Source organism: Corvus cornix, chromosome 11 (genome assembly GCF_000738735.6).
Source record: "Corvus cornix cornix isolate S_Up_H32 chromosome 11, ASM73873v5, whole genome shotgun sequence".
NCBI classification, from domain to species: Eukaryota; Metazoa; Chordata; class Aves; order Passeriformes; family Corvidae; genus Corvus; species Corvus cornix.
The window spans coordinates 6,353,003-6,364,908 of record NC_046341.1 but is presented as its reverse complement, the minus strand read 5'-3'; the positions used below and the strand labels follow the sequence as shown (position 1 = coordinate 6,364,908).

General features: G+C 52.0%; 1 protein-coding gene across 2 annotated transcripts; it reads right to left on the bottom strand.

Moving 5' to 3' along the window:
- Positions 1-916: 916 nt before the first annotated feature.
- On the bottom strand, positions 917-7,402 carry CFAP20 (cilia and flagella associated protein 20). 2 transcript variants are annotated; one of them, XM_010403482.3, is made up of 6 exons: positions 7,239-7,401; positions 5,014-5,093; positions 3,848-3,959; positions 3,319-3,507; positions 2,106-2,216; positions 917-1,223 (listed from the first exon to the last, which is right to left on the bottom strand). In XM_010403482.3, the coding sequence occupies exons 1-6, from the start codon at positions 7,320-7,322 to the stop codon at positions 1,218-1,220; spliced, it is 582 nt and encodes a 193-aa protein (XP_010401784.1). In that variant the 5' UTR covers positions 7,323-7,401; the 3' UTR covers positions 917-1,217. The 2 variants fall into 2 exon arrangements, with proteins under 2 accessions (XP_010401784.1, XP_010401783.1); XM_010403481.2 differs by lacking the exon at positions 917-1,223 and having other exon boundaries at positions 2,097-2,216; positions 7,239-7,402.
- Between the last annotated feature and the right edge of the window lie 4,504 nt (positions 7,403-11,906).

The window sequence follows — 11,906 nt, the reverse complement described above, 5'->3', positions numbered from 1 at the left end:
GTCCTGAGAGCTTTGCCACAGAGGTGCAGAGAGAGGGTGCACAGGCATGCCAAATCTTTAAACCAGGTGGGGACTCCGTGGACAGGATTAAACCCAGAATTTAAGGCAGATGTCTCTCAGCAGGCTCTCCTCCTCCTGGGAGGGACCAGCTTTATTCTACAGAGCAGTAACAGAAGTGAAGTCTTCCCCACTCACTGCACAGCCCAGGGAAGGATCAGTCCCAGCCTTTGGTACCTGCCCTCCAGAGTATCCGTGGGGGGCTTGGCCCCGGGGAGGAAAGGCAACAGCTACTCCCAGACTCACCCCGTTACTGATGGAGTCTCTGGCCTCCCCTTTGCAAGCCTTTCTACAACAAAGGCAGATTGGCTTGAGGCAGGGAAGGGCAGCTTCAGCACAGGAAAAGACTTCCGCTCCTGTTACGTTGCTTTGCTAAACCTCCCCTTTGATCCTTGGGGAAAGGGACAATTTGGCAGCTGGAAGGCTATTGTGTGCCTTGTGCTGTAAGCAGCTGCTAAAGGCTTGGCTGGGAGCTGGAGAGAGTTGGTAACTACACAGCCAACAAAACTGTGCCCTAACAGGCAGGGAAACCTAATTTGTCACCGCTGGGGAAAATGGCTTCAAGGAAAAAGAGAATGAAAAACCCATTTCCATGAACAGCATGAGTTTTTGTCATAGTACCACAAGCTTCACGGATTGGAGACAGATTCTGTCTTCTCTGTGGAAACCTCACTAATTTTCCTCTCACGAGATTGCTGCTGTTCACATCTGTGCTCTCCTTTAAACAGTGTGGGTGCTGATCAAAGTCAAGTTCAGAGGCAAATTCTAACATCTGGGTTCTCAAAGAAATTCTCTGGCACTTTCTGAAGCACTAAAATGTGCAAGTTAAGTATCCATCAAAGGAGGAAGAAGACAGAAGCAGATTTACAGAGCCAAATGTTTAATAACTTTTCAAGAACAAGTATTACATCCATATTTAGAGCATATATAAGAGATGGAAAACAAGGAAATAAAAAATAAAATTGTTAATTTCAAGAGGATACACTTAACTCCACAATTCCGGCTGAATCCCTTCTTTGGAGGCACAATGGCCACTTTGAGCAAGACAAGACTGGGTACCAGGCCACCTGCAGTGTTTAGGCTCAACACATTAGGAGCAGCCAGGAAAATTCCGACTCTGTACAATTTGCACGCCAACAACATCTCTTCCCAACGTGGTGTTATTGCTGGACAGAGCAGGGAGAAGAAAGGAGACACTTACAAGACTTGGCAGCACAAGACAACGGTACTGGGAGGGCTCCAAGCACTCCCCAGATACCTCTGCTACAGCCCAGAAGGCAGTGACAGGTTCCCCAGAGGTGTTACCTACAGTTAACACTGCCTTCTACCACCCACTATGATCAGTCCCCAACATCCTCCCTCTGCAGCTTGAAATTTTGCCCAGAAATCGTCTCTGCTGAAAGAAGTGTCTGCATTGGGACAGGCTGGCCCTGACAAAGAAGGTGCTTCCTCACAAGCCTCAAAATTGCTGCATGTTGCTCAAGATTTCTCAATGTGCCAGCATGTTCACTCCTCTCCCATCACTGCAGGAGCAGAGCTTGGCATCTCCTCCTTTGGGCAGCCATGGTGTCTCCTTGCCCCCTCATGGCACCACCACGGGTGGGGAAAAGATCACAGGGGACTCATTTGGGCTAGAGAGACACAAACAGCATCTCTCCTGGAAGACTAATGTGGAGCTGCAGCTGCTCTGAAGAGCAAAGTTGCTGAGCTGAGTCATGGATGAAAGCTCTGGAGAGATGCCGGGAGGCTGCAACTGCCCAGAGTCCTTCAACACAAACAGGGAGGACACGGGGAGCAGCTGAACAGCTCACCCTGCTCCTAGATGGGAATGACAATTTCCATGTGTTTTGGCAGGAAAGCTACTCAACAAAGCACCCCAGACAGACTGCTCACCCTGGCAACAGAGAGGGTGCTCCCTGGCTGGCAGCCAAAGCTGGCAAGAGCTCTGCTACCAGAAGAAACTCCAGGTCGTGAAGGCAGCAGGAGGAGGAAGAGGAATGCTAGCCTGGCTCACTGTTCTCCCACCCTCCTTCCCACATCTAGCTCACCTTGGCCTTGTTCTGGACAGGCAGGTACAGCTTGAACTCGGCTGGGAGCTCATCCTCTGAGTACAGCCGGTCAGAGAAATACACCCGTCGGATGCGACAATTGGCATGGATCTGAGAGTCAAAACAAAGAGTCAGTCCGTTTTCCATATGCTCTTTCCACATGCAGCTTTGGTGTCATGCTGCAACATGGATTCTTTGGCTCAGCAGCTGGAGATCTACCTCACTGTCTTGCTTTTCTGACAGGCCAGCAGAGAAATGTTGGTCTGTGCCCTCTGCTTTGTGTAAGATGCTCTCTCAGTGATGAATACTCACTCAAAAGATTTGCCAAGCTCTGGCACCTCTGCCAACTGAGATCTGTCTCAGTTGCTAAGGGGATTCTCTACTGTGAACCCACCTCCGCTTTGCTGGTATCAGCATTTGCCAGAACACCCACAGCCTCAGCCTGCTGCATTTTTAACACGCCCACTTCAGGGCCTCCCTGAGGTCAGGAATGAGCCTGTCCAGTCTGTGCTGCCTCCACTATCAGCTGGCAGAAAAGGAGTTGCTCTGGTCCCCCTCAAGGGTATGTGAGACACAACTCTCAGCTGACTGACTCAGGGCAGTCCTGCAAGGAACTGCAGCACTCCCCTCACACTAAGAACAGGCACGCTCCATGCACAGGCATTCCTCAAAATAACACACACCACTGGACACTGTGAACATGACTCCCTAGCATATGAAACAAATTCCATGTCCTCAGCAAGAACAAACACTGCATCAGCTCTCTTACAAGGGACTCAGTGAGGGCAGGGTCACTCCACTACCACTAGGAAACAAGCTTGACCAGGGATACGAATGGTCTGTACACCTTGAGTCTTTCCCATCCAGGCTCCCATTCAGCCAACCACTGTCCGGCCTATCTGGACAGTAAGGCAGCACACACCTAATTCCCAGCAGAGCTCCACCTTCACGGCATGCCACAGGGAACTGCAACTCTCACCCTAACCAACAGCCAGCCAGAGAAACAAGATGGAAATGGGCTCCTTCATCCCAGTCTAGTCAAGTAAAGTGAGGCCTCAGTCGGGCCTTTGCTCTCCTTCCACAGTGCTCTGCAAAGAGCAGGGCTGGCAAAGAATCCACGCAGGGATAAACCCAGATTCCCATGCTGCTGTCCCAATGAGCAAGAACATCACCAGCTGCTGGTTTCCCAGGGCAGGTCATGCCTGCCTCTCACCTGCACTCTCAGGGTCTCGATGTAGTTGGTGCCGTACGCGCGGCGCGTGAAGTCGGACAGGTTGAACTGGATCTGGTTCCAGCCGTCGTCCAGCCGCATGGGCATGGTGCAGATGAAGGGCTTCACCCGAGTCGTGCTCTGGTAGTTGCTGGCCCGGAAACGCCGACGGACGTTCTTATCATCCAGCACCTGGGCAAGGAAGGCAGGCTACTCACCGAGGCGCCAGGGCCCCCAACTCCCCAGGACAGTGCTACCCATCTCCAAGAGGGCTCTCTACTCCCAGCCCTCCGTTCCACAGCAGAAGTAATTTTAACACAGGCAACAGACCCATTTTCAGTAATAGCAATGATGTATTTGTGAGCTGACTGATGCCCCCATACCAGAAGACCTGACACACCACATGGCCAAGAAAGCAAAACTGTTTTGGGGATCACTCACTGCCTGGGACAAGTTCCAACACAAGACTGCAGGCTCTCTGGCGCCTTCCTCAGTGGTCCCTGGAGGGGCCTCCCCACTGCACACTCCTCACCTGCACTTCAAAAGTGAAGTATTTTTTCAGGTTCTTGATGATCATCACTAGGAAAGGTAGTTTGATGCCCAGGGTCTTCTTTGGGTCAGCAGGGCACGTGATGTACGTGGTACTGAGAGGTGAGAGAAAAACATTTTAGGATCTCACACAGCAGAAAGTGCACAGCCCGAGGCAACCCAAGTCTCTCCCTTGGCCCAGTACAGGCTTGGAGGACAGGCAGAAATGGATAAGTGTGATCAGCAACAACCAGGGCTTCCTGTAACAGCAGGGAGAGTTTCAGAGGTAGCTGCAGGCAGAAAAAGATAAAAGGCACAAAGAATGCTTCTCAAATCCCACTTTTCTCACCCATGGCATGAAACACCTTCCTGACAGTTTCACCTCCCCAATTTCAAGGCCATGTCAGTGCTGTTTCTCAACACAACCTCCTCCTACCCTTGACTGAACAGGTAGAGCCCTCCAGAGCACAGCAGAGACCCTGTGTGCTCTATATGGCTGGGAAAACAGAGGTCATGAGCCCTAGAAGTACACGTCACGCCTGGCAAGTTCTGTATCAACACTTCTTGGAGGAAGAGAAGCATTGGCTCTGTCTGCAGGAGAGGACTCTCCGCTGCCCTTATAAGGAGCGCCCTGCTCTGAATCACCCCTGGAGAAGCCTTGGAGACTCTGAGCCCGCTCACGGAGCTGGCGTCTGTCTCCTGGGGCGATGGAGACAAGGTTGCTAAGAGAAGCTCCATAAGCAACTCCCCTCATAAATCTCCCTTTGATCTTCCTGCTGTAGGGAGAGCAGCTGTCACGTGAGGAGAACAGGCCCAAGACAATAGAATAAGCAGCAGACAGTGTTGCTTTTTCAGTGACTGGCAGTGCTGGGTATTAAATATTGCTTTTCTTCCCTTCAAGTGATGCAAAAATAATGGGAATTTATTTTTATCCCTTAGCCTCATTGAGGAAGAGAGAGAGCGCTCTACAAACACATCCAGGGAAAGGCCCAGTACACTGCCACAGAGCAGTATCAGTGATCTGACCCCAGATTCTTCAATTTATTGACAAAGACATTGCCATCACACTGCAGTAGAGTTTGAAGATGATGTCTCCTGGGCACTGATATTTCACTCTGCTCCAGGGCAGAGTCCTGTCCCCCCAGAGCAGCAGAAGAGCCCTTCTCCTACCTGACATTTGTTCCTTCAATCTCCAGCACCAGTGACTGAATGTCATTGTCTGTGATTCGCTTGATGTGGCCATTGCGCACCTGGAACAAAAGTGGGGCAGACAGCACAGACTTTACTGAGAGAGAAAAAAGAGGCACATGCGCTCCGTTAGGAGAAGGAAAAAGACCCCAGGAGGACCCATCTACATTCACTTGGCTCCTACTCTCCTGGACCTCGCTGTTTCCAAGGCTTTGATCACTGCCCTAGAGTGCCAGCAAGAGTTTATGGCCCAGCATGCTGCACATACACTGAGTGCAAGACTTCCATCTATCAAAATACGCTACAGTGAACACAAGGGACTCAAGCTTCATGTCCAAGGCCCAAATAAACAAACATAAAAGAGCAAGGATCAAACTTGAGTGGACTAAGGGGTAAAAACAAGGACAAGCAATACAAAGGAGCCACCAGCCAGCCACTGGTCACCAAGGGAACTTGATCTATACTGCTGGGCATGGCTGACTGCCTCTAGGGAAGGGCTGGACTCTCACACACACACTCAGACACAGACACACTCATGAACACCCTTGCACACACTCTGACACACTCTCTCACACACAAACTTGCACACCCCTACACACACACACTCTTGCACATCCTTACACACTCACACACACTCTCTCCACCAGCACAAGCAGTACACATCCTACAAAGGCTGAAAAATATATGGTTTTCACCATGTCACAAAAGCTTGAGATATTCCTTAAGACCTACAAAAAAGCAGAAATCACAGCCTGCTGGTTCTTTTTGCAAAGACATGAAAGTCTACATTAGGACAGTTATGAACCCAGTAATCTAGGGCATGCACCTAGGACATGGGAGAATGTTAAATACTATTTCCAATTCTCACCAAAATGACAGGGACATTTCATGCTCCGCTGAAGACAGCAGGGCAATCCTCACAACAAGCACACCCAGGCTGGCCGTGCTTCTTCAGGACAGGAAGAGCAACTATTGCAAGACTATTGCAGTTGAAAGGACCACTGCTGACATCCACCCTGCAAGCAGAGCTCCTGCTGGCCATTCATGGGCCACACAATCATAACAGCATCACCCTGAACAGGACAATTCATGTGGGAAGGTGCCTCAAGAGGTCTCCAGTCCAACCTTCACCTCCAAGCACGGTCCATCCAGCCTGCTCATGGCTTATGCAGTCTGGCAGCACGCTACATCCCTTTGTCTAAGAGTCTTTAATGCGTCCTGTCCTCCAAATAAGCTGTTGATCCTTTTTTAAAGTCATGAATATTTGTGCAAAACGCAGACACACACGCGGGCAGCGTGAGACATCCCAGTTCTTCACAGAGCTACATGGGTACCCCACTGATGGGAAACAGAATGGGTCTCTGCTTCCTGTCCCCCATCTCACAACTTGTAAATGCCCACTCATGTCAAACATCTCTGCTGTCTGAACTGCCCTGAAGGCTTTTGTTCCTGCTGAAACCACAAGAAATTCAGCTAAGACTCATGCACAAGCAACCAAACACAGGTCGTAGCCTTGGTCTCAGAGGTTATAACAAGCACTTTGCAGAATCACTAAACCACGGGTAGTCTGTGACGCGGGGAAGCAGCACAGCTCAACATCTCTAAACATCCTGAGGAGGGCTCCTTGATGCAAGATACCCGGGAGAAGGCACGGGGCCCTGAGCAGAACCACTCTGAAAACTGACAGGACGGAGAAACAAAGTGATGACATATTCACGATTCTCCTACACCTTACAAGCCGCCACACAGCCCTCCTTTGCATGCCTTTGGCAAGGCTGTTTGAAAGGTGGGTCACGCACCAGAGGAGACCCCCACCTCAGCCCCAGCAATGGCCACGGGGCCTTGGGCATCCCGTTGCCTACGGCCAGTGCTGGACACTTTTGCAGCTTTCCCACAGTGCTGCAGCTCCTGATGCCGGGCGGGCTCTTCTGCCCAGCAAAGGCAGAAAATCTCATAATAACACATTCCCCTCAGAAACACCCCGGGGGGTGCCGGTAACCAGTTCCCGAGAGATCCGGCTATCCCGTTGCCGGGGGTCCCGGTATCCCGACCGCTGCAGCTCCGGCCCCGGCGGGCGGCCCAGAGCTGCCCCACAGGTGTCCGCAGTGCCCCGGGGTTCCCGGCGGCCTCGGGCCTGCCCCGGGAGGCCGAGCCGAGCGGCCACGCCGCTTCCCGGACCGCGCCGCCGCCCAGGCCCGCCGCCTCACCTTCTTGTCCCAGATCTGGAGCGGTTTGCTGCCGATGCTGTAGAGCACCGAGAGGAAGCCGCTCTGGAAGGTGTTCTTGAACATGCCGGGGCCGGGCGGGCCGGGCCGGGCCGCGGCCGCCGCTCTGCCAGGACACGGCGGATCCCTCCGCGCCGCGCCGCCGCCGTCACCGAGGAACTACTTTGGGCGGCCCCGGATCCACTTCCCGGGCGACGGCGCTGTGGGAGCGCTGCCGTGGCAACCGCGGCGCCGGCTCCGGCCTCTTCCTGCCCTCGCTTAGCCGAGCTGCTGGAGCCGAGCCCACTCCAAACCGTGCCCGGTCCCCTGTGGTTGGTATCCCATTCCCCGAACGCCTGGGCTGTAGGTGGGGACACCTCTAAAAACATCTCCGTTCTCCCCCGGCAATTCACGAGCCTCGGTCCAACGGGGACGCCGTGGTTCACTTTTCCCGAGGATGCTTTTTGTCCGAGGATGCTTTTGGGGTCTGCTCTTCCCTCCGAGGGGCTCCCTGTGCTGGTTTTACAAGACTGGAGCATTTGAGTGTTGTTTGTTCCACTTCATTGCTTCCTTTAGCCCCAGTCATTCCTGGGTGCCCCAGGAACCTCCTGTGTCTTCTTGCTGCTCTAAGCCAGGCAGGGATAAGATACAGAACCCTGGTAATATTGGGGGGATTGAAGTACGGCTTTACGGGTGTGAGAATGTCTTTGAGTACAGACAAGGCCTTGGCACAGCTGAAGAGGCTTAACAGGAACAGCTTGGGCTAGAAATTACATTTCTAAACTGACATATATTACATTCCTTCTGGCTGTAATAACACCTGTTTACATCATCTATTTTCAATGTACAGACACTAAACAGCATAAAAATTACCATTCTGCACCAGCTTTATGGTTCTTCAGGTTAACTCCAGGCATCTGTTGCTAACTAATGCCCCATCCAAATCCCAACAATGTTGCCTGCTAGGTGTGCTTGTCTCTCCCACGGGCTACAAACGCTCCCTCACAGCACCTGGGTTAGCAGCACTTTCTCTTTCCTTCACAATTCCTTGCACAAACAAGTAGAGCACACAAAAAGCAAGGCATTAGTTAGAAATGATCAGCTATATTTAGTCAGTGGGTTAGAGTACACTTTATATGGCACGATGAAATAACTTGTTCCCTTAATCAGATGGTAGGAGACAACTGGGACAAATATCCAGCTGCCATTCCTGAACAGCCGGCTCATTCACACACTCTCCACTTACCACTTTAATACCATGTTTTGCTGCACACTGAAATAGGCTGTGGTTTCAAATTGTCCCTATTTCTCAATTAATTTTAACAAAATGTAGTTGCCCCTCCTCCTTCCCCCGGCATGTGTGGGCTAGAGGAGAGGGCAGACACAGAGAGCCCTGTAAATCATTAACCCATATTAATAATCGAGGCAGGCATTTGGGAAGAGGTCTCAGATGTATTTTAGAGACTCACAGACTGATGTTATCCACCTGGAAGATTGCTAGGAAGATGTTGGCATGTTACCTCACCCCTGCTTCCAATTCCCAGGGTGTAGAGGGATTGAATTTGGGGGAGCAGATGGAGGAAAAGGCCCATGCTAAGAAAATAACCTGGCCCAAGAAGTGAGCAAAGGTTGCTTGCTCCAGAAATAACTGTCCACTAAAGCATTTCCTTCCCTTCAGAATTCTCAGCAATCCAATGCCTTCAGAGGAATGAGATTTTCAGGAAGCTTCTGAAACGTTACTCCTCTGTAGTGTCACATTGCTGGGTGCAATTATGAGACCAAAATGTAGCAGGTTGCTCCAGTATCACCAAGTCTGTGCTTGCCTTGGAGCACATGGTCCAGGTTCATGGCCTGGGAAATCCTAACCCAGGCCATTGCCCTCTTGACTGAGGCTGGAGAGCAGATGCCCAGGGCTGGACCAGCTCCAAGGACAGCACTTGGACCAATAAAGCCAGCACCAGATTCAGTCAGTTCTTCTGTGAGCCAAAAGCCTTCACTACATGGCAAAACCAAGAACAAAGTAATGACTCCCACAAGGAGTGTGAGATCCTGGGATTTGTCCTGATGACTCCAGCCAACTCTTCCAGCCTGGATTTTCCTACAGGAGCAGTACTGGATGAAGGATAGCTGTAATGGGAAAACCAAAAAGAAAATTGGGCAGGAGATCCATATCCACCACATGCAGGGGGAGGCAAGGCTCAAAAGTGGCTTTGGGTGCTGAGGCAACCCAAAGGCTTTGGACCTCACGCTGGCTGAACTCTGAGCAGTGCAGAAGGAGGAAGAAGAAGAGGAGGAAGCTGGGCTGCTGCTGAGGAAGGGATCAGAAGAGAACAAAGGTGTAAACATCAGTGGGTGCAGAAGGAGGCAGTGCCAGCATGTCCTGGAGCAAGTTGGCAGAGAAAATCACGGAAGGAGGACACACTGCCTTGGTGGGACACCTGTGCAATGGATGAAGCAAGGGGCCAGAATGAGCAAAACCTTTTTGACTCCAGACAAACTGGAGACAAAAAAGGGTAGGCAAAGAAGAGTTTATTTCTGATAAACAACAGTTTAAAGAGCCACTGAGAGCATTCTCTGGAGACAAGCTGTGGACTTGGAGAGGACATGGGCTGCAGCAGGCAGCAGGTGGCAATGGGGAACATGATCCAACCACATCAGGAGATGGATGGATCCAAACAACAACAGTGCTTGGATGTGCCACCGTGCTGCAGGGACCTCAGCTCAGCACATGCTCACAGCACTGCTTCTGCCCAGCGTGGGCCTCGGGTGGGCTCTGCCATGGGCTCTTCCCTGCTCTCACCGCTGGCCAGAGCTACACCTGCCAAAAAAAGTCTTGATGAATGTAGATGCCAGAGATCAGCACAGCCCTGGATAAAACAGAGCTGTCATTAAACTGTTCCTTGGCAATGCACCAAGCCCTGCCTTACAGCACCAGTAGGTTAAACTTACCTGATGCCCACGTCCACATCTGGGCCCACATCAGCAAATCTCCATGTGCAGGATAGTGTTGGCTTCCACCTGTACCCATTACAGGCTTTGTGTGAGGACTCACTCCTGCAATTCCACTTTGGCCAGTGCCCAGGGCTGGGTGAGAGCAGCGCTGAGTGGTTCTGTGCTGGCAGGAGCCTATGGCTGAGCTCCCCTCCCTGGGAACCAGCAACAGGTCTCTCTTTCCCAGGCAAGAGCCTTGTCTCAGAGGTACCCTTTCCCCTGGGCAGCTTCAGTGTAAGGGAAAACTGTATAGGGAAAAACATATGGGCAATGAAGGAATGGGACAACACAAGAGACATGACCATGTACAGTCATACAGAGTCCAGATGGGGGCTTTTAGACAGAATTTCAAGTGGTTCATTAACACCTAAGACCAGAGCCCAGCTTGGCCAACAACCATCACAGCAGCCAGACTCTCCTGAGCACTGCCAGTGCAGGACCATGTCTGAGAGGAACTCCTGCTGTGCAGCGGCCCTTGGGCAGGAGTTCCAAGCTCAGAGCTTTGCAGTCATGGTGCTGGGGAGGAGGAGCCTGAACCCAAAAAGAGGAAGATATGGGAGCTCCAGTGTACAGAAACAGAGCCAAGCCCAAGCCCCCCCCAGGCTGGGAAAAGCAGGTACCAGCATTAGCACTCAGGCCACCACCCATGCAGGCACCTTCAGAAGAGTGTGGGGGCCTAAGGAGGGAAAGGAGAAACACCCTCAAAGGTGGCAAGTGGCTCCTTTGCCTCTGCCCACACTGATTTTGTACGATTTCCTCCTGCTCTCCTCACCCAGCCTGTCCTAGCAGGGCACAGGGAACAGCTCACTCTGCCAGCACTCTACAGCTCTCTCCCCACTGAATACTCCTCCTTGCATGCTTCTTTTAAAACTTTTATTCAACAATATAGAATTCTTTTAATTATAGTATAGAACTGTCCATCATGATACCACATCCCCTGCAACCCTCATGTCCTGGAAGAGACAGGCACAAGCTGGCTAACCATGGTCCATCAGAGGTTGGGGGGGAACAGCCGGAACAGAGGAAGGAACGACTAACCAACAACTGCTTTGCACACCCTTCACATTTCCACGCTTTCTGGGTCAGGAAGAGCTCAACAAGGAAACGGAGGCAGGAGAACCTTTAACACTCGGAGGGAAGGGCTGCGGTCATAGCGAGGCGAGTGCTGTCCAGCCAGGCGCGTGCCCCGCTCTGAGCCCTGCCCGCGCTGCGCAGTCCGCCCGCCGTCGCTCTACCGTGCCGATAGGACGTTTGATTTGGTTCTCATTCTGCTTATGGAAAATTGGGAGCAACAGCATCGGACCTGAGGAGAGACGGGAGGAGGGAAGTGAGCGTCGCGGGGCACTGCCATCTTAACACAGAGCTCCTCCAGCGCCATGATGAGGCGATGGGCTGGCACCCGTCTGCCACCCCACCCCCAGCCAGGCCCAGGCGCACCCTCCATGGCCCTCTGGATGTAGGGACAGCAGGGGAACCTCAGCCTGCTTTGGAAGGCGCAAGAAAGGAAGGCAGGGCCGAGCAAGGCAAGGGAGAGATGCAGTCCAGCAAAGCAGAACTTTCACGGACAGCCAAACACAAGTTTGGACATTTTTTTCCATGACCGACTGTTTTGAGTTTCCCTCCACTACCACAAACACCTCCCATAATTCCACTAAAAGCTCCCATCATGCCCAGAACACT

What these genes read in the sequence shown, in the direction of transcription:
- CFAP20 (XM_010403481.2), bottom strand. Translation starts at nt 7,322, where the DNA reads ATGTTCAAGAACACCTTCCAGAGCGGCTTCCTCTCGGTGCTCTACAGC. An exon ending in ATTGAAGGAACAAATGTCAG is followed by an intron (nt 3,960 to 5,013) that starts GTAGGAGAAGGG and finishes CTCACCTCTCAG; the next exon opens with TACCACGTACATCACGTGCC. An exon ending in TCGAGACCCTGAGAGTGCAG is followed by an intron (nt 2,217 to 3,318) that starts GTGAGAGGCAGG and finishes TTTGACTCTCAG; the next exon opens with ATCCATGCCAATTGTCGCAT.